Source organism: Diutina rugosa (genome assembly GCF_008704595.1).
Source record: "Diutina rugosa strain CBS 613 chromosome Unknown scaffold5_size317247, whole genome shotgun sequence".
NCBI lineage: Eukaryota > Fungi > Ascomycota > Pichiomycetes > Serinales > Debaryomycetaceae > Diutina > Diutina rugosa.
In genome coordinates this window covers 213,255-234,739 of record NW_022995213.1, presented here as the reverse complement: position 1 = coordinate 234,739, position 21,485 = coordinate 213,255, and the positions used below count along the sequence as shown (strand labels likewise).

General features: G+C 46.9%; 9 protein-coding genes across 9 annotated transcripts; 3 read left to right on the top strand and 6 right to left on the bottom strand. All coding sequences in view use genetic code 12, as the record gives it.

The window, feature by feature from the left end:
- Positions 1-113: 113 nt before the first annotated feature.
- MSO1 (Mso1p) lies at positions 114-761 on the top strand (the record flags this gene model as incomplete). The annotated part of the gene is made up of 1 exon (XM_034158723.1): positions 114-761. One exon carries the CDS (start codon positions 114-116, stop codon positions 759-761), a length of 648 nt encoding a protein of 215 aa, XP_034009558.1.
- A 173-nt stretch (positions 762-934) lies between these two features.
- On the bottom strand, positions 935-1,996 carry DIURU_005709 (uncharacterized protein; the record flags this gene model as incomplete). Its single annotated transcript, XM_034158721.1, has 1 exon — positions 935-1,996. One exon carries the CDS (start codon positions 1,994-1,996, stop codon positions 935-937), a length of 1,062 nt encoding a protein of 353 aa, XP_034009557.1.
- Positions 1,997-2,147: 151 nt separating this feature from the next.
- On the bottom strand, positions 2,148-4,676 carry ARG5,6 (bifunctional acetylglutamate kinase/N-acetyl-gamma-glutamyl-phosphate reductase; the record flags this gene model as incomplete). The annotated part of the gene is made up of 1 exon (XM_034158720.1): positions 2,148-4,676. The coding sequence occupies one exon, from the start codon at positions 4,674-4,676 to the stop codon at positions 2,148-2,150; it is 2,529 nt and encodes an 842-aa protein (XP_034009556.1).
- Positions 4,677-5,514: 838 nt separating this feature from the next.
- On the bottom strand, positions 5,515-7,386 carry DIURU_005707 (uncharacterized protein; the record flags this gene model as incomplete). Its single annotated transcript, XM_034158719.1, has 1 exon — positions 5,515-7,386. The coding sequence occupies one exon, from the start codon at positions 7,384-7,386 to the stop codon at positions 5,515-5,517; it is 1,872 nt and encodes a 623-aa protein (XP_034009555.1).
- Positions 7,387-9,260: 1,874 nt separating this feature from the next.
- DIURU_005706 (uncharacterized protein) lies at positions 9,261-10,153 on the bottom strand (the record flags this gene model as incomplete). Its single annotated transcript, XM_034158718.1, has 2 exons — positions 9,261-9,472; positions 9,562-10,153. 2 exons carry the CDS (start codon positions 10,151-10,153, stop codon positions 9,261-9,263), a joined length of 804 nt encoding a protein of 267 aa, XP_034009554.1.
- A 2,649-nt stretch (positions 10,154-12,802) lies between these two features.
- Positions 12,803-16,522, top strand: DIURU_005705 (uncharacterized protein; the record flags this gene model as incomplete). The annotated part of the gene is made up of 1 exon (XM_034158717.1): positions 12,803-16,522. The coding sequence occupies one exon, from the start codon at positions 12,803-12,805 to the stop codon at positions 16,520-16,522; it is 3,720 nt and encodes a 1,239-aa protein (XP_034009553.1).
- Positions 16,523-16,754: 232 nt separating this feature from the next.
- DIURU_005704 (uncharacterized protein) lies at positions 16,755-17,285 on the bottom strand (the record flags this gene model as incomplete). The annotated part of the gene is made up of 1 exon (XM_034158716.1): positions 16,755-17,285. The coding sequence occupies one exon, from the start codon at positions 17,283-17,285 to the stop codon at positions 16,755-16,757; it is 531 nt and encodes a 176-aa protein (XP_034009552.1).
- Positions 17,286-18,086: 801 nt separating this feature from the next.
- DIURU_005703 (uncharacterized protein) lies at positions 18,087-18,590 on the top strand (the record flags this gene model as incomplete). The annotated part of the gene is made up of 1 exon (XM_034158715.1): positions 18,087-18,590. One exon carries the CDS (start codon positions 18,087-18,089, stop codon positions 18,588-18,590), a length of 504 nt encoding a protein of 167 aa, XP_034009551.1.
- A 95-nt stretch (positions 18,591-18,685) lies between these two features.
- DIURU_005702 (uncharacterized protein) lies at positions 18,686-21,313 on the bottom strand (the record flags this gene model as incomplete). The annotated part of the gene is made up of 1 exon (XM_034158714.1): positions 18,686-21,313. One exon carries the CDS (start codon positions 21,311-21,313, stop codon positions 18,686-18,688), a length of 2,628 nt encoding a protein of 875 aa, XP_034009550.1.
- Positions 21,314-21,485: the final 172 nt, after the last annotated feature.

The following is a 21,485-nucleotide window of genomic DNA, read 5'->3' as shown; positions in this document are numbered from 1 at the left end:
ATTTTGGTTAGGATCCCGGGGACGATCACTGCCTTCCAGAACGAGGAGGCACCCTCACGGCCACCGTCTTTCCACTTGCTCCGCGCAGTCTTCGAAGCCGCCACCACGATTAAATGAACGGTGCCAGCCTGGGATTCTTTCTGAGAATCCGTGACAATTATTCATCGCGGTTCCAGTCCCTTTCCATCAACACCCAACAGGAAAAGGACGGCGACACCGAGGATGATACCTTGATCCACCAGGCGTTCGTGAAATATTTCGATGAGCGGCAAATGCCCTACCCTGAATGGTTGGGAGTCAAGGAAGGCGGTAATGCTGCTACCAAGGACCCTTACGTCTACTCTGAGTACCAGCCGGTGCGTCAAACCTACTCGCTGAATGGCCAAGGGAACTTTGCTCCTCGTCAACTGTGGACTCGTGACAACAGTAATACTGCGGCCGGCCGCAACGGATTCCAACCTACTGGCTACGGCCACAATGCTGCTGGTAGAACTGCTGGAGGTACTGCTGGAGGTGCCACAGGTGGCGCCACTGCCAGTCCCTATGGCGAGGCTGACTCAACGCCGTCTCCGGAAAGACCAGGCTACTCTCGTGGTGCCCTGAGACTTGACAATTTGTACAATAAGCTGAGAATGCAACTGGTACCGGGCCAGGGTTATAACATGGGCCACAACCAGAGACCTACCACCCACTCAGCAACTGGTCTGCGGTTGCGTGAGCGCATGCTTAATGCTAATCGTTCTCCTCGTAGCTCGAGTTGAATGCAAACTTGAAATTTAATATTATACGTCATAATTCATACTTTAACTTGGTATATGTCTAAGATTGTTGTATGATTGATACGCTCTCATCTGATGCTGTGTCAAACTTGTCTAACATCGACAGTAACCTTGAGGCTTTTGTGCATCTGGTGTGTAACCATTTCGTTCTTGCTCTATTGTGTAGCAAATGCATTTTGTTCCCAGAAATTTCGACCTCTAATAAACCATTCCGGAAGCTTATACTCCGGTGGTAGTTTGAGTCGAATTACTTGAACATTCTGATACTGCAGCCTGCAATTATTCTTGTAGTAACTGAAATCGGTGTTGAATGAAAAGCCCCGCACAAGACGGGGAACCAGTCCTGAAAACAGAGGTCGAAGTCGTTGGACTGACGAGCGCCTCCGCTCATAGAAAGACCCACGACTGACTGGCAGAGATTCCGGTGTGCGAACACCGCCATTACCACTATTCTTCTCATGCTTCCTCTGCTCAACCATCTTCAAGAGGTTTGCTGGAATTTGTGGCAGTGCTGACAACTTATCATCGTCAATATCGTCATCATCATAACTAAGCAGTGGCAGCAGAAAGTCTTCCTCTTCTTCTTCCCAAACACTTTCATGGTGAAGTTCAAGTCCTCCTCCAGGAATTAACGCTCGCAATTCTCCCAGCATAGCATCTTGATCAACGCTGCCTCGTTTTTCCGATTCATAAGCTACAAGTTCAACCTGAACAAGCTCTAAGAATGTCGCTGCGTAGTACAGAGACTTGCCACCCAGATATATGCGGTACTCGTTAAGTACCAGATTAAAGTCCCATTTCTGAATCTTGCGGAGAATCCCCACTAATGTCAGTGTCAGATCCACAAGCAACATATTGTGGCGATCCTTATTAAATAGTATTTCGAATGCCTTAACGATTAAATTCTTTTCAAGTAACATCCACTGGTCATTTCGGGATTTCTGGGAGGATGGAAGCTGTATTTGTGGAACATCAGCCTTGTTAGGACTCTTTCCAGCGTGGTTATGATTCAGAATCTTCATTTCCCCCAAGGTAAATAGCTCGACATCGTTGGATTCTAAGAAATTGATCACTGTACGTGGTGGCTTTTCCGCGTCCAATAGCACTAACAGCTTGAGGCTGAGTGTTTCAAGAAACGGGAAATTATCACCATCAATCTTGGTACATCGATATATTCCCGGCTCCACAAGACCGAAGTTATCTGGGGGCACAAGCATGGGGGGTTTGGTATTGTGGCGGCTAAAGGATCGATGTGGATGCGGTGCGCACTGATAGTACCAGGATTTACATGAACGGTACCTGCCCGAGTCAAAGTGACACAAAAACTTAAAACGAAATATATATCATCGTGAATGTATGTTAACGTATTTACTGGTTGGTGGGGATCCCATCGTACTCACCGTAACCCAAAGCAAGGTTGATGTTTTGCAAACATTGAGTGGCGGCCCCCTTAAGCAAGTTGTCGATGGTGGCATTGATCACCACCCGGTCTTCCTTCGAGTTCACGGCGAAACCACCAATGACGATACCGTGCTTGCCCGAGATGTCGCGCACCAAAGGAATGTCGCCGGTGACGTTGATGAGCTGCTCGCCCTGGTAGCGTTCTTGGTAGATGTTACGGATATCACGCGAGGTCAACGACCCCTTCTTGATGGGGATCAGCACCGTGTGCGAAATCCCTTGGAACCATTGAGCCACGTGAGGCATGAAAGCGACGTCAAAGCCCAACTTGTTGGAGATTTCTCTTTCGTGGATGTGGTCGGTCAACGAGTAAGGAATCAAGTTGTTCGACAAGAAGGCCACATCGTTCTTAGGGGAAGGCTTGGTGCCAGCACCGGAGTAACCCGACACACCGAACGTGGTGGGCAAACCGGCAATGTATTTCGAAAGAGGGGCAATGGCAACTTGGGCAGCAGTAGCGTAGCACCCAGGGTTGGAGATCCGCGAGGCTGCGGCAATTTGTTGACGGTCTTGAAGTTCAGGCAACCCGTAAGTCCAGTTGCCGGTGGTGTCAAACCGGTAATCAGCCAGCAAATCAACAATCTTGGACTTACCCTTGCCAACCAGGTCAATAGCATCGACGAATGGCTTGCACACACCGTTGGGCAAAGCCATCACCCACATGTCGACGTCGCCATCTTCTTCCAATTGCTTGATGTCGTCAACCTGCAAGTTGGAGTAGACAATTTGAGCCTTGTTGTAGTCTTGCAACTTTTGGCCAGCCAACTCCCGCAGCGACACGTGAGAGATCTCAAGCTTAGGGTGATTGTCGATGAGCTTGATCAAGTTTTGACCGGTATACCCACGGGCACCAATAAGGGCAACTTTAGCCTTGGCTTCGTTCTTGCTTTGAGTGATGGGGGGGTTGGGGTTAGCCAGTCTGACACGGGCCAGATTGTGGAACCCTCTAGCTTGTTGCGAGGCAGAGAACACCCCCAGTTCTTTCGACGACGAAAGCGCCAGACCAATATGCAGAGCGTCAAACTCCTTAATCAAGTTCAGCAGCTCTTCGGGCGAGAGACCGTACCAGAACAAAATTTGGCCGTTCTTGGCAAACGAACCTTCCAGCTTGCTGAAGTACCAAGCCAAGTTGGCATCGTTTTCCAGCACAATCCAGCACAACTTGTTGTAGTCCTTCTTGATCAGGTTGAAGATGTTGTCGGTGACATTGTTGAGCCACCCCGACTTCAGCAGCAAGAACTTGTCGAGCTTGGGCACACCCTTGCCTTCAACGACAATGGCCAAAACTTCGAGAGGTTCGTCACCGTACAGCTTGAAAGGAGTCAGTTCCAAGAACTTAAGGTACAGAGCCACCGAAAGCTTCCCCAGCTTGATTTCGGGGTCACGCAAAAGCGCAGTTCTCAACAAGTCAGGGTTGCCGAAGTCAGCGAGCGATTGGCGGTTGATCAACTTGTACCCACGACGGATCAAGGTACCGGCCCCCGAATCGGTGAACAATTCCTTTTGGAGATCGTCGACGTTGATGATGGCCACCGACAGCGACCGCGGCAAATGTTGCAACAAGTCGTGTATTTCCTTGATCTTCAACTTGGTACCGTACTTCACCCACGGTTCCTTCATAAGATCGTCGTATTCTTCGTCCAAGTTGATCAGCGATACCTTTTCTCCAGTCAGACCGTTGATGATACCACCCTTTTCGTTGAGGTAGACGATCTTAAGCGGTTCAAATTCACGAGCCAATTCACCGGCAGCAACGTCAGCGTTGACGTTAAGCAATTGCCCCAGAGGAGTTTCGGCCAATGAGGTCAAAATGGGCAAGTACCCGGCGTCAATCGCCGCCTCCACCGGCAGCTTGTTCACCGCAGTAATCTTACCCACCAACTGGTACTTGTCCTTGTCCAAGTAGTCGGCACCAAATACGCCAGCGGTGATGGGACGAGCGTGGACCCCCATCTTTTCGAGAGCAGTGACGAGACGCAAGTTTTGCTCCAAGAAGCACTTACGCACCACCGCCATAGTTTCAGGGTTGGTCACCCGAATCCCGTCAATGTATTCGGGCTCGACACCTTCGTTTTCCAACAACTCGTTGATTTGGGGACCGGTCCCGTGGAGGACAATCGGGTACAAGCCAACGTGGTAAAGGAAGGCGAGACACAGGGCAAGCTCGGGCAACTGGTCGGTGATAATGGCACCACCAACCTTGATCACGGCAAACTGCTGTTGCAGGACCGAGGTGAAGTACTTGAGGTACTGTTCGACCTCGCGCTTCAGCCCAATGTTATTGAGGAGCTGGACCACGGTGGAACGGGTCAGGTAAGCGGCGATAGCGTTGCGGGTGGCAGGCTGAGCTACGACAGCCGCCAGCGCCACCTGAGGGAGAGCGGCCTTCGGGAGCCGTCTCAACGCCCGAGTCGACCGGGACACTTGTCTAATCATGGTGATAGCGATGGAGAAAAATTGATTTTACCAATCGGGCAACACTTTTTTGGCTAAGCGCGATGTTGAGTGGTCACGTGACGCCAAAGGTAGAAAGTTGACTCATCACCCACAGATGTACCCGCACCAAAGCGGAGAGGGTGCCGGAGGAAATAAGTGATAGAGGTGCTGCCATGACATCAGCATTGACAAATTTAATAATTTCACCCTTAGTCAGGGTATGGGGAGTTATTGGAGGTGCGCAACTGCCAATACTGGGTGAAATACAATCCTATGATGGATTATTGGTGGTCGGTGCTTCTGAAATGACGACAAGGCTAAGTTTTTCGCGGTACTGGATGGCAATCTTTAAAGTCTTCGCTTGTCACTACTGTTTTGTATTCTTCATAAGATAAAGGTGTAGCCGTAGGGAAGAGAATAGCAAGTGCGGCGCTACGATCGCGGGGCCAAGAAATTGCCTCGTTCACTCTTTAGTTTCGTCATCTTAACTGAGGAGAGAAAATTTTGCCGTTCAGCTACACCAGAGCAGCTCAACACTGTTTCAATTTCGATTAGTTTAAACCATCGTTGCTTTCTTTTCTTGTGTTAAGGTTGCATAAACTTCCGGGGGACCGGTGTGTGTAACGTTGTGCCAAGACTGCAAAATAATTCGCGTACCGCCCAAAGGCGGCTTTCGTAAAACAAAAATATTCGAAAATGACCTGAAATGAGTTCAGTTCAGTGGCGTCCCTCCGATAAAATCTGACGCCGTACGATCGACTCATGCAAAATTCACTTGTATTTTCGTTCATCAACGATGACGACATGGGTCTGTGCGTAAGGCTGACACACCTCTACATTAGTTTGAGACACACACCATCCCCTGGTCGCAATATATCCAGTTCAACAAGGGTGTATAAACCGCAATGATCTTCTGTGTCAACTTCGTCAAGCTGTCGACAGCTTTGACCAAATTGGAGGTCCCCGCAGGGAAGTTCGCCGCGGTTATCCGATTGCACAACACTTTGCGTTGTAGTTCAAGGGTGATTTTTGCCTCAGCACGAGAAGAAATAATCCCTAGGCGCAGTAGAAGTAGTCGACTGCTAGCCACACAATCATCAGCAATGATCTTCAGAATCCGCCTTAAGTCATGTAAGTAGGTCAGATTGATTTCGTTCGGCTTTACCTCACCCATGATCACGGTGTGTCGAATGAACAGAGTTATCCAAATTTCCATTCCGTCCAGCGGTAATGTCTGTGACAACTGTGGGTCGCTCCAACACGTCATATTATCAAGATGAACCCCGGTTGGTGGGGGGAGTTGTCGGTAGAGGTCAGGGAATAACAAATGGGGGCTGTTTGTGTACAAAGATGCTCTGACCTGCCACCATCTTCGAGTGCTGACAAGCACGGCTAAGTTTTCGTACAATCTCCATGCATAGTGGTTGGGGAAAGAGCACTTCTTCAACCATTCATTAGCCACACAAACCCACATTTCCAGCCAAGAGCCAACTCCCCACATTTTAAGCAGAAAAGGTAACGGCTCCATAAGATGACCCCATATATGATTGAATTGTTCGATGGAAGTTTTTAGCTCGTCAATATTAACGATTGTTGGGAGTGGCTGGTTCAAAGTAACCATAAGATTAGTGAGCGAGGGATGGTTTTCATGGATTGTTATTTGGCCCAGCCTTAACTTCGGTTTAGCATCATAGTATACCCACCAAAACCGTCTCCACAAATCCGGCCCCAACATTGGAGGCACCTCAAATCTATGAGAATGATATCGCATCAGTGATGAGGTACCCATCACTGCCAGAGCTAGCTGGGGACCACGAAGATCGACCTGTTCGATATTATGACATACATCATCGAGAATTTCCATTTGCAGTGGTGAAAGCTGACAGGACTTGGCGCTGCTGATGAATTGACGTTCGTGATCCCAAGTATGACAGGCTACTTCAGCTGCAGCTGAAGATATTTGGCATGCTTTATTGATGATTTGGCGAAGCTGAGAGAGGTGCACCTGCTTGAATATTGGAAATATATTCGCGAATTGGGACCACAACTCCTTGACGGGATCCAAGTGACCTCTCTCGATGTGACTGATTATCGCTTGGCACAACTTGAAGCATTGAAGCCACAAATAGTTAGCCACGCGGTTTTGGCTCACGTTTTCGGTATTGGCATTGGTTCCCGGATGACTTTGTCGTTCTAAGCTTTCTTTGACGTCGACTCCCACGACAAACACATAGAGAAAGTAGCTTGTTGGCGCAAGATTGGCATCGCAAGCAATCCTCACCAAATGGCTGCGGTATCGGCTCAATAATGGAAGCACCAGAGTCACCCTAGATGTTGAGTGAACCTGGTCAAAGAAACCAGTTTCACGAAGATAACGAATGTCGTCGTGAACCTGAGATGTGCACAGTTTGGCGTCTATCTCAGGCAATTGTTGGAGCACCACTTTCTGCGGTGCCGTTATAGGAATCAGCTGCATATCAAGCATCGCCGCTTGACTAGCACGAGCACGAGCTCGAACATCTCTCTGGAGATTCTGACGACGGATCCGGGCCTGCTCCTGAGTAACTTGGAAGTTGTAGAGCCGAGTAAGTTGGGTCAACTTTCGTTTGACCTTCAACCGCAAGACTTTGCGTTGATTGTCACGGAATTTTTGTTGGAGCTTAACCCGCTTCTCCTCAAGGAGCTTATGGCGCCGTTGCACCAGGTCCATGGTCGAATGGCTGGGGCAAGCGTCGTAGATCTTTTGTGACCTCCACAACTCGTATCACTGTCCTGCAGGCTAACCAGTTGCCATCCACAACTTAGTACTAAACGGAGGTTGCGGTACCGATGAGTAATAACCTAAAGAAAGCATTATTGGCAACGTCTACCCTAGTTGTCACGAACAATAAAGGGCTTTTACTAATTTCCCAGTACCGATTGATGATGTCACTTGTCATTGGATAATTGGTCAGCCAGCCCCGCCAGCCATTTAGCCAATCAACCTCGCTTGACAACCTTATCCGGATACTCAATATTTCCAAGAAGTCTCTGTCGAAAGTTTGGTTTACAGGACTTTACCACACGATACGAGCACCCATTCCAGGATACCCAGAATATAATTGCTCATGGCCACAGACACCGGAGTCTCGCAATATTGTGTAGCGGTTTTGTAACTGTCTCGTGACTTGAACTAAAGAGGAAAGGGTAAACGAATTAGGAAGGGCGAAAGTTGCACGACCCGGTGACGGCTTTGCCCTATGCCATCGAAGATACCGACCGCACGAATCGGACATGGGTTTTATGCGTGAGGTTTCGAGACGCCACAAAACAAAGGATACGTTATCCCCGACATGCGCCACACCCACGTTGCGTGGTAGCGAGAGCTGTGAGTCGGAAGTCGTTGTGGCACAATAATGACCGTTGAAATCGAACCATTTGCTGGATTGCTGATGGAGTAGGCTACCACTACAGATGTCAGAAACACAACGTTTGTGTTAGCCAGCGGTAAACAGATGCAATCTTATTTTTTCTATGAAAACTTTTTGCCGCTACCGGGATCCGATGAGATCTGTAATGTCTCGGCGAAGTGCGGAAGATGCGGTCATATCGCACCGTTTCGCAGCCACCACGTCCCCGATACACTGCCTATGCGTCGCGTACTGATTCCAACGGTCATCCCGCCTATACGTTCATACGTCACGCTTTCAATGGCGATGCCTCCAATGGAGACTCGCCATGATAGGGCCATGTAAGACCTGCCGTAGCGATGATCGAGACTCGGGGATACCAAGCATTTACTGCGCACATTAAGAAGCAGTAGCAATCTTCAATAATAGCGATTTGCCGGCGTTAAGCGTGGCATGAATTACATCAGCGGATAATGATGCAGGAAGATATGTTAGTAAGGGGCTGCTAAGTAAACCTATCAGTCACCGGGTCCTCAGGAAGCATCAACAACTTTGCAGTACATTGCCGAGAAAGAGATTTTTGACGGCCCAGCCACTGACGTGTCGGAAATCTCGGGTACATTGACCAACGCTCACAGATACCACCCACCAGAACTTTGTTGGGAAGTTCAATTTATAGAGACATATTCAGTGGTCAAACTACCATTTATCACACCTGCCCATAGAGCGTAGTTGTGTCAAAGGGTGGCAACCCTGTGAACCCCTAATCGTGGTATGGTGAACAATGTACGCTTGCAAGCATAGTTGACAGTTTTCCCAAATGCAGGAATATATGCTCATAGACAACACGTTTTCTGGAGGGTAATGATCACGCTTTTAATGCGCGACGCTGAATGACCACCTACAGGCCTAACGGCTGAACAGGGGCTTAGGGCTCGCCTAACGCGAATCCCTATCTCAACCGCCGGCAAGAAAACGAGTATATCATCACGACAACGATACCCACTGTTATGGCGAAACTACGATAGACATGAATTGTTAATGTAGATCTGTGTGTGTTGTCTATAACTCTATAAATTTCCGATATCCCAATAACCCAATCTATAATCTAATCAGTCCCATGATTGTTATCAATATGCAAAATTCGTAACGTCGTTAGTTTTTTCTTCTCCAGAAGCGAAAGCTACTGTTGTTATCAACCGATAACGGCAGTGTCAGACGCGAGTTGTTCTTCAGCAGCGGTAACAGCAGCAGCCGACGGATCTGGCTCCAAAGCAGCAGCAGTAACAGGATCAGCATTACGTCGGGAGTAACAAGCTTGCGACTCTTGGGAGTCAACGTTTGAGCCAGCAGAACCAGCAGGGTCACCGTCTGCAGCTGAAACGGTGGCAGTGATGGCAGTGTCAGCTTCAGGTATTCAGGCCACACGTTCTCCTTAAGAATCTGCCACACCTCTTGACGGGCTGTAGCGAGCACTGCCGGGTGGACAAGATTACCCACCAGGTGTTCCAAAACCTCGTCATAGTGAGAGGCGCTGAGATTGATTTGCTTTGCGGCATCATCCAAGATGAAGGTGGACAAAATATCCCGCCACATGTTGTTGAGAAACTGGACATGGGTCACGTCCATCTCATAAGGATCTTCTGAAACGTCCAGTGACGCTGGCAGGTTCTCAGGCGACTGATGGACAAAGTCAATGTCGTCATCGTCGAAGCCTGGCATGAAGCCGGTGCTCGTGGTAGTCGAGTGTAACAGGATCTGCTTGGAGAGAGTTTCAGAACCCTTCATTTGCTTAGTGGCTTCCGGCACAAGCTTTTCGTAGTAGTAATCGTAGGTGTAAATAGCCACTAAAAACTCCAAGTTTTCCTGGCAGTGAATACCCTCAATGAATCGACGAAACAGTTCCACTTTCTCTATTTTGCTGGCGTCTTTGAGGACACCAATCGCTTGGAGAAAGGCATCATTGACCACTTCGTCGAGGCACAGCGGGGGATAATAAGGAACTGGGGTAGGGGTACCAAGGAAGTCACCACGAACCAACGATGTTGGAATTGGACGGAGGAGTCCCGGAGGCAGATATGTCGCCATAACGGAATGTTTGAGGGCGGATTTTGTGGTGAGTTGGGTCAAGCTTGTCAACGAGAAATGCGCTCGATAGTATATATATATAAAATGTGGGATGGTTGCGAGCAGGAATGTACGTTGCAGGAAAAAAAAAAAGTGGTGCAGTCTGTGCATATCAAAAACGGTTTGAGCGCGCATGATGAAAAAATATCTTTACTCAGAAAACAAGTTCCGCTGTACCCAGAGTCGAAAGACCTTGGGTATAGGCAGGTCACAGCAATCATTCAGGTGTGTAATTGCGTTGGCGTTTACGTTGGCCAAGCTTACCTGTTTCTACAACAATGGCATTGACATCGATAATACATCCTCGGTGTCACGGAGTACCAGCATTGTCCAGATAAGATGACGTTGGTAGGTGGGGTAGCCCACGGGTAAGGTCATCGCCACAAATTTACCGAAAGCAATTTAATCCGAGGACCGAATATGGCAATTTTAGATCTGGTGCGAGTCATTATACAAGGAAGTGAGTGCTTTGCTTGACTTTGATCCATGTAAAAAAACTCAAGTCCATGATAAGCTTTGCATTTAGACAATGGTTATGGCTTTTTTACCTCAAAGAATTGAAGATATTCCATTATTTTTGCAATGTTTATTGAGTGGTGAAACAACCGGAACTACGTACATCCGGGAGTTTCAAAGAAAAAATGTAACAGTTTCTTTTGCGCATACAATTCATCGCGCTCATAACACCGCATTCAACGTTATTTCGTATTGTTCGGTCGCGATGTTAGGCGATAATCGGAGACCGTTGTGGTTGCCACAGTTTTCACAAAGTGGCGCGGACCGTTGACAGACAATTAATCAAGCTCAGAAGGTATATCTGGTTGGCGTTAATTAAATGTACAGCGATTCACGTGTAGTAGAGAAATTTAAAAACTCTTCGGTTGCCGTAATTAAAGTTTGGAGGCATTAATGGCATAAATCGGCCAGGCGACTTGTGGCGTGAGAGTTTTGTTTAGCGCGTACCAGGAGTTGTAGTGACAGTAGTTAACTCCACCACATACTTTGTGATATCCCGAATCGGACGATTATGTCGGCGATAATGTGGTTCACGACCAAATAACCAAGAACGTATAGCTGAGTTGTTGTTTTGACTACACATTGTTTGATTGACCATGGGCCGTTGTGGCGAGTTAACCGATGCGCCGTTAACCCGATGATGCTTGCGAAATTTGTCGGACCCCGCTTGACGGGGGTTTCGATGCGGCTAGGTTCACAAAAAGAAATTCTTACACGTTGAACTCCGACAAAATACGAACAATCCGGATATAGCCGGTCGAGAACATGGGTATCGCGGTGGTCGTCATCGGAACCCATCCGTCTATCATTTAATTCACGTTCAATATCGCCTGATCTGATGTCGAGAATGTTGCAGACTTTGCTGGTGCACATCTTGCGATCGCACCACCGCTTAAGTGGGTATACCCGCGGAAGCATTGTGGGGCTCGCTTAAATTAAGGTACAATTTGCTGATGAGCTCACATGACTAGTGGTCGAAAACTTTTATTGGTAGCCAGCCGTAAAACCTTACATTCGCTACGCTCATCCCTCGGAGGTATATTTCCAAGGGCGGTGCGAGTTGCCATCTTGAGAAAAGCTTGAACGACAAATCGGTGTTGGACCTTTTCAGTCGTTAACCTAATACATGCTAAAATAACACCCGACATTTCAAGGTAAGTTCAAGATTGCTCAAATCCTCGACCCCTACTGGGAACGGGCACGCAAAATCGTAGGATAGGTGTCGTTAATTCAACACTCGAAGTCAATTCGAAAATTTGCGATCTAAACGTAAGTTCCGTTGAATGTGAATGCTTGTTATAGTTGTAAATCTCGATGAAGGTGTCTACCGAACACAGTTGTAGCCATATCAGCGACCCCGGACCGAATACAATTCTCTTGCATGATTTTGTGACACAAAAGTTGCAGAAGCAATATAAATGCGTATGAGCGTGCCCTTAAAGAAGGGACCCTGGAAAGTCAAATTGGGGAAATTAAACTTTTAGGTTATATTCATCACCAACTCTTGAAAAAGGCTCATCGCTAGCATAGAGGGGCTATTTTGTAGTGTGTAGGAACACAATCGAAAGCTATAAAGTAATTCAAGGTTTGGTGCTCATGACTGTGGCCTTGATTTCGGGACCGTTGAGTAGTCAGATTTGAAAGCTAATCTTCTTTGTTGATGGCTTGTCAAATTAGACCATTTTGGCACGGATGTTATTTGTAGTTTTCATGCTCATCGATATCCACTACAAGTCTGATACTCGATTTCTTCCTTTATTTGCCGCTGGAATCAATTTTCCTTTTTGAGCGCGCACCCCCCGTAATCACTCCCTATCTACCCCCTACCCCTTCCCCTCATTCTAGAATTACCCCCGCCTTAGTGCCGGTGAATGGAATTGATTAAATTTGAATCGGCAAAATACTCAACACCCCGTATTATCTTTCACGGATCGTCTTTTTGTTTCCCTCTAGATTGTAGTCTTTACACCTACTCACCCTTATTTTGAGCACCTGCTCACACCCTCACGGAAATTCCCTAACACCGATATCGGCGAACCCCTAACTGAATCCACAATTTTGCCACTCACACTCACAGTTTATTCAACTCCCATTATGTTGCGTGGAAGGGCAATTTGCCGTACTTTGAGCTGCCGCCGCTACACTCAGATCCCCACGGCAGCTACTCCTGATTTCGTTTCCCATTACTACCCTCAGTTGAGTAAACTACTTGACATTGTTCAATTGTACAAGCAACATGGTCACTTTGACAATGTCTCCCCTAGAGAAATGCAATCGTTGGCCCAAGAGTTTGCGACAATGGACCACGCCGGTTATGTGTGGCAGAAGGTAAATCATGAAGTCCAAAACTCGCCTCAATTCCTTCGTCAATTGACCCAATGGTTTGAGCTTCATCGGTTGGGGCTTGCTCGCTACAATCATGAGTTGTCAAGTGTAACAGAGCAAGCTACACTGACTCAACAAGTTTATGACCAGATTGAGTCTGCTCTTCAACAGGAAAATGCCACCACTTGGCACCAAAAATTAGCTTTGGGTCGCTATCGTGCTCTCCAGTTGTTGCTTACAAATGTACCCGAACTCCCCGTGAGCTTTTTGAAGCAGATCGTGTTGTCTAACTTGTCTGTGCCAATGCTGAAAGCAGAAACTCAAAAAGTCTCAAGATTGGCATTCGTTGTTGATAGCCACAACATACCTTTGACTTCACCAATCTACAAAATTGCTGAGAAGCTTGAAGCACATGATTCTCCACTGTCCCGAGCCGGTCTCGAGGTTGTGAATGAGTTGGTTTGCAATGGAGTCTTGGCACCGTCTGCCAGTTTAGATGATTATCTCGTGAAGTATCTCGACACATCTTTTGGTTCTGAAATTGAGCATCTAGCTGCAATCAAAGTTCATGTATTGCATCGGCCATTTGCGGATTTCACTCCAAAGGAGCTCATCTTGGCAATCCAACAGCTGATTCAACGCGAACCATGGCATGAGCGAGCCTATGACATTATTCGTGTGTTGAGGAAGTTAATACTGTTGGCCGAAACCATGCCTCAAGGTCAATGGCTTCACGACTTGGACGTTTTGATTCAAGGCGGCCCGTCATTCAATATGAACCATCGCATCTCGATGTCTTGGAAGGCCGGTGATTCTGACACCGTCATCAGACACCCTCGAAAGTTTAACGAAAATCCTGCTGATAAGGTCCTCGGAAGTACTTCCAATAGAAGAGGGAAAAAGCTTGAACATACTCGGAGAAGGGGTGGTGGAATGTCTGGAGGTCGCAATGATCCTGAACCTGATAAGCAACTTGAAAACAACGCCAAAGAATCCAAGCTGGAATATGTGCAGATACCCGGGAAGCTATACATCCACAATGAAATCTTTCCGCTTCAGATTTTGCAGGAGTATTTATCGAAAGACTTCTCAAAGTGCACCCCACGTGAAATTTTAGATGCTACCAAGCAACTCGCTCAAGCCGGTGATAATGAATGTGATGAAGCTGATGCCAATCGTCTCTACTCTAAACTTTATCGTTTGTTTGCGTTGAACGGTGGTGACACGCAATGTTTGGACGCTGTACTACAGTCGCACAACCATTTCCGCCGAGTTGAGCGAGCGATTCGTGAAAGATCTAAAATCAAAGCAGTCGAAGGACAGACTTCTCATATTATTGGTGAACTTGACCTCCCTCAATTTTCCGACGAACTCAAAAAGCTCCGTGAAGCTTTGGGCGACAAGCCATTTTCAAGTCACACACAAGATTTGATTGTGAATACACTTCAGGATGAGATTTACCTTGGGAAGCATCTGAAATTGATTCTTGATGGAACTGTCTTCAATTACGTGAGATTGCTCAAGCGACTTGAGCGGTTATTTGCATTGAACGGTGGCCATACCGCGGTGTTGGATGAGATTTGCAGGAAGGGCAAGACCATTTCCACAAGCACTCAAGAGTACCGTCAAATTCCTGATGATTTTGCCATTCATGAGTTTGTCAATGAACTTTCCGAGCTTGCTGTGGACGCTGGCGTTGCTAAGCTAGGTTCACTTTCGGCATTGGAAGTTTTGGACGTGTGCAAGCATTGCGCCGACAAGAATTCAGATTATATTAAACTCCACAGCAATTTGCGAAACTTATTCCGCCACAATGGTAACAACACCGCAGTTCTAGATGCTGTTATCAACTCACAGCACCATTTCGACGCCATTGAAGCCAGCACGCATGGTTTGAAGGTATCATCTGAATACAAGCAATTGCCGGATGACATGCGACTCGACGAATTTTCAACGGAGCTTGAGGAGCTTCTTGAACAATTGGATGCCGATAAATTTGTTGAAGTTTCGTCTTCTGATATTTTGGATGTCACCGCAAACCTATCTTCTGGTCTGGGTATATTCTCCAAGCTTCACTCCAACTTGGCAAAGTTGTTTGCATACAATGGCGGTAATACCGAGATCCTCGATATTGTACTCACTAATGTTAGGGCATTCAAGGACTTGGAGTCTAAGCGTGCTCCTGAGGCATTTGCCCACACTCTGGAACTTCTCAATAACCACGCTGAAGCCGTGAGTTTACTTCTCAAGGAATACAAAGCGGAACATCTGCAGTCTACTACGATTCTGCCTACACTTTTTAGTCAGTTAGTGGCACGTCATTTGAAACTGCAACCAAACCTGGAACCTCTCAGACTTGTGAATCAGTTGAATTTGGTTGTGGACTATTATCCAAACTTTCTCCAACAATTGCTTGAAATTCGAGGAAACAAGCCTTCTCCACAATGGAGTGCTCATGAAGTCGAAGAGGTTTACAAGGCATTTATGAGTGTTCTTGAGTATGACCAAGATATTTGTGACGAGATTTCCTACATTTACCATAAGAACGTCACTGCAAAACAAGAAGCTATGACGTCGGCAAATCTGGAAGATTGGCGCAATGATTATAATGATCTGGAACGTTTAGTGCTGTTACTCTCGCAACAAAAGTCGCCTGTAGACTTTGACTTGCTCAACAAGGAATTGGGTCAAGATGAGTTATTCATCAAAGATGCTGTGCTGATCGCCCTTAATCAAGATACTGGTAAGTCTCGAGCTTCCGCCAGAGAAAACAAGGACGCCCCATCGGTTATACCTAATCCATCTACACTCCACCAATATTTGGAAAGTGCTCATCATCAGCACCAGGCATCGGAGCAGAGTCGAGTTCGTGAGCAAAAGGCTTACGAGTGGGCTACTGCCAACAACAGAAACCATGAAATCCCTGTCGAATTTGAATTTCGTGCAACGGAACCTAAGCACACTTCACCGCTTTACCCCGCTCGTTTGGACCCTGAGTATGAATACAAAGTTGTCACCGCTGATGGACACAGTATTCCTCTGGATGCGGTGCTGATTGGTCATGTTGTGCGTCAACCTGTGGCTCAGGCCATTGGTGGACTTCCTGCTGGTGATATTGATCGATTCATGGATCAAGTGCACCATCACGAACGTCAAGGATGGAAGGTCATGGGGTCACAAGAAGTTGAAGGTCGACCCGTTCTCATACTTGCACGGATTCCTGGTGCTGGCGCTCGGAGTTCGTGGGGTCTGGCGATCAAAAACTTATTGGCGATTGCTGGTGGGGGCTTTTTAGTTATAGTTGGCGTCAACTACTTTGTGGAAGATGAAAAGGTTTTGAAGAAGAATACTCCGGTTGAGGTCGTGAGCGAGTCTCTGAACTCCCCGTCTCCTTCCCCTTCTCAATTGCCTTCAGCTGATAATGCACAAGCGCCAAAGCAGTCCATTTTATCTAGCCTTTTGTGGGCTAATCCGCCTAAGGATGATTAGTTCAGACATATTTTTGTGTACGAATATACATCAATGTTTATTAATCATGAGTTGACTGATGAGACTCTAATTGATTGGTTCATCTAAATCAGTCTAATTCATAAATATGCCGAAGGAAGGAATCGCTATAGCGCAGTCTTGGGACGATATCCAGAACTGTACCTTTCTCGTTGCAACGTGCGCTATTTGCAGAACAAATCTCCAAGGCTGTCTCGATTAGCCCGAGGGAAGATTACTCTTCCATTTCATCAATCTCAGTTTTCAGGCTAACATCTATATGCTTCATCACTGTGAGCCCACCCAGGGTCCCATTCCATTTGCGAAGGTTAGCGACTGTATCCTTATCCGTGAGATCCGGTGCTTTAATACCTGTGTCCCAAAGATGACGGTCGTGCTTCACCTTTTCCTCTAGGATCTGATGTTTCGAAGTCATCGGACGTCCTGGACGTCTCTGCAGGCGGAGTTCTTCTAACTCATCGTCATGGCGTGAAACATGCATTTCAATCATCTTCTTCAATTGGGAAAGAGAGAACACTTCCATCTTAGCAAGGTCCTCGTCATCGTTAATCAACTGTTGAAGAAAGTAGTAAAGAGCCTGGTTGTTGGTTCTTTGCTGAAGAGCTTTGGCTTTCTTTGCGGTGATCTTTTCATCTCTCTGGGTAGCTCTGTTGAGCTGTTTGAACTTTCTACCCTTGACATGGATTGCCGCCAGCGACTTGGCGACATTCTTAGCCACCTTCTTGAGATTGTGGGCAATAGGCATATCGCGATGAGGTCGCACTGATCTAGTAACTGTGACGGAATAGGGAACAAAAGATAAGCAACTGCATCAGAGCGAACGGCTAAATTAGCATGTAATTATGATATTAAACTCGAGGAAAGCTGTAAGTGCTATGTAAGTTTGTTGTTTCAGCTAAATGAGCAGTAAAATAATTTTCGAGAACTAATTTACGCCAAAGCCGATATTGCAAGATGCTTCATGGCGATGCGATTGCCACTGGATACGTAAACGAACTTCGCTTGGAAAACTTATACTTCATCGGACATCAAACATTATCCCTACACTGTCGACTCACCATGAAAAGTGCTAAAAAAAAAAAAAAAGAAATGACTACTCCCCACGATTGAGAATCTGGACCGATACAGGATACAGAATTTAGGGGCTCACAATTGGGTCCATCGGTGAGGTTATAAATGGAAGACTCGTCTACGAGCTGTAAGTTACACTTGTTGGTGTTTGCAGGCATAGAGATAAGTTACAACGTACACAATGAGCATTACCACGGCTGCTCATCTACTGTTCTCCAAATTTAGACATGCACCCTTTTTTCGGACTAGTCGCACAGTTGTACAATGAAGATGCCAGGTAATGATGGAGTAGATATGTTGGCGGATCTTTATAATATGCCACTTACTCATGACCTTTAGCGTGTCTTAGTTCGATGCTCAATTCATCTATCTTGTAATGTTGTTATTCCTTAATTGATGTCATTTTCGACACCGAACGCCTCGTGTGCGCACTGCGAAAATCTTTCACAATCCCTGTTTATCACTTACCCGTATCATGCCTAAGTACACTGAAGAACAATTGTTTGAAATCCAAGAAGAGGCCCACAACCCGCAACCAGAGGTACTTGATGCATTCAACGCCATGGTTGAGGAAGTTCGGGAGCACGAAAAGCAACTCAAGCAAATTAAGTGGTCGAACGGTGACACCTATATCGACGAAAACGGTCACGAAAGACCTTACCACCACCTCAACCGACGCCGGGCACTGCGTTCGGGTGATAAGCCCAACTTACGCAAAAAGCTGGTGGAAACCGTGGTTGGGGAAGATGGCTGGGCGACCACCGTGAAAACTAGAAAGCTGTTTGGTGGTGCTGAAGAGGAAGAACGACAAAAGTTCCGGACGGGGTTGAAGGAAGTTAAGGCCAAGCCCAACAACAAGAACCTCGGGTCGCTGAAGGCAGCCGACCCTCGTGATGCTATTGCTGAAGTTCAAAAGAAGGCGTTCAATGCGTTTGACGCATTAGGCGACGAATCTGATGACGACGAAGACGATGAATAGGGGGACGTTATCTATATTTCCCATGTATTATAAAACCCGTACATATTAGAAAGGTCAAAATGACGACGAATATTATAATTTTTGATGCTACATCATCATACAACAATCATGCGATCATCCTCATCCTCGAGCCCGCCAAGAATCAAGTTGACGTCAGGCATCACTGCCAGTCGACCAAGTACCGAGTCTGACGGCCCCTTAGGGCTCTTACTAGGTGCCACCGTACGCAGCCTCATGACTGCCTCCCTAAGCTCGGTGACCTTTGGCAGGTTGAAAACTCTCATGTCACCAGTGTGTACCAGCGATTGAGTAATGGCATTGTGGCCAGTGTAGCCTCCGGAAGGCTTATCATTACCATTACCATTGCTGCCACCCACATTGAGTTGAGGTAACGGCGGAAGAGGACCCCGAAGAAACGCGGGACCGGTAGTTTGATGCATTAAGTCCAGATGAATCAGCAGAATATCATTCGCAGAACCAAGACCGAGCCGCAGAGAGTTGCGAGCCAAGTTGTACGAGAAGTGGGATTCCGCGTCGGTGGTATCAGCTGCCAGGCGCGGCGTAAGCACGCCCAGAGGTTGCTTGGGCTCCCACATCTTCAGAACATCAAGGATAAGCGGAGCATCAACGTCAATGTACTCATCTGTGAAGTCATTGCCTTCGACAAATTCTTGAAGAGCAGGCTTAGTGCTTTGGAAGGTTACACCATTGAACTTCAGAGTGGCCTTGCCTCCCAAATCTTGGTCAATGTCAAACACCCACATCAGGTTGTTTTTGCGTGAATTAATGTCATCGTTCACGTCGCTGTAAAATTTTGACAGCTGAACGTAACCGCTGCACTGAGGGTATTTGGTTTCAAGCACCCGCAAGCAGTAATACATCACAGTGAACCCGAATGTCAGCTTAAGCAACACATCATGAGCCTGAGAGTTACCCAGTACCCAGTGATAAAAGTAAGGAACATAGTTGGCCATGAAATTTATGCCCAACGTGTACACCACATCTACCAAAACGTCATTCATCAACTGAGCCGCTGCCAAAGGCTGGTCGTAAGCCAAAAACTTGTCAACGTGAATTAACAAACAAGTGACAAAGTTGTCACGAGTAGCAATGTATTCACTGTATTGTGGAGCAAGAAGATTACCTGTTTGAGTTGAAGAGGCACCAGTAATCAGCTTCCCGGCACCATCCTCTTCAGCTCTTTGATCCAGTGACAATTCCTTGATGAGATAATCATCGAAGCATTGTAAGAATTTGTCTTGAATGTGGGAAAACTGTTTTGCGGTAAACTTGTAATCGTTGGGATTAGCCAGAATTATCCCCAACAGAGCTTCCCAGCAGTCCATCAGCACACGGTTGCGGGTAATCAGTGCTTGGTTTTTAGTGACAAGAAGAGCAAAAATCTCACGAATATCATCAAGGAAACTGATGATTAACCCGTAAACTTGATCGGGCTGCTTGGTGTTATGACCTTGGTCGAAAAGAGAATCGACCTTAATCAAAATTTCCAGAACCAGATCAGCAACTTGGTCCAGGTAGTATATGCGGGTTGATACGTGACATACAATATCCAGGTAAACAATCAGTAATTCCTTTACCACATCTGGAGATAATTCACGAGCTTGCTTGAGCACCAAATTGGTGTGAAGTGATAACACCTCTTGGATGACATCGCTCACCAGTAAACCAATCATCAGTACCTCCAGTTGAGCCAATTGTAATATGCAGTTGGCATACAATAACTGGGCGTCCGCTTTGGGTGTCAGCAGTCTCAGTAAACGAGTAAGTTGGCGAAGAAGAGTACCCAAAACCAAGAATCTGATTTGCACGGGGACGTAAGTGGTAACTAACTCCACAAAGCCTGCAATCCACGGCCCTGACTGTGATCCTGCCACCACTTGGTTCGTGAGCTCTTGCACTTGCCATGTGTGAGTGGTATCAAACAAAACCTTGATGGCAAACAAGGCTTCATCGTACACATCATCAATAGTGACGTCGTCAGCTTCGAGCGCGGCATGAATTTTATCCTCGTGCTCAGCAATCTGCCGCAGAGTCACTTTAGACAATTCCTCATCACGGGCCGACGTATTAGTCTTCACTTGTTTGGCAAGACCGGCTACCGTGGGCCAGCGGTCGTGTAATGTGTCCATGAGTTGAGGCACCAGCGCTCTCATGAGGTGCTTTCCGAGTTCGGTGTTGTAATTGTATACCCCCAGGGTAGCTTCGATCGCCAAAATACGCAACAACTGAGATTCATTAGCGTGGGTAGCGTCACCTTTGTAGTTTATGAGTCTTTCCAGGACTACAGTAAACTGCTGGATGAACATCTGATCTCCCAGGAAAATGGTGGGGCCCACGTATTTGCACAACGTTGAAAAGCACAGCACCACCAGTTTGGCAAGCAGGAGATCGTTGACATTCAAAATCGTGGACATAATCAGCAAAGCGTCTGCGGCAATGACGTTCACGTCGTCAGCACACTTGACGATGAGTTGCAGAACAATCTCAAGGGTAACGTGCATATTGCCCGCTCGAGAGTGGGAAGCGTCCAGTCTGGTCTTCCTTTCCAAAAACACCATCACTTTTTCCAATTTCACTCTTCTGGTCAGGGCATAGTAAAGGAGGTACAGAAGCTCCAGCGGGTTGGCCTTCTTGTCGGCATCTTTGCCTGGAGGGTAACACTGTAGAATCAATTTCTGGTGTTTCGACTGGAACATCCGCATCTTGAGCACTCGTCCCAAACCAATAGGAAACTTCCCCGATTATATAAAAGGCCGCTATACGCTTTTGGGAAAATCATGCTCGGGCTCCATGTGATAAACGCGGAGGTACGCCACGTGACAGAAACATTGTGCGACACGGTAGATAAGCTAAAATAGGAGTAGACCTTAAACC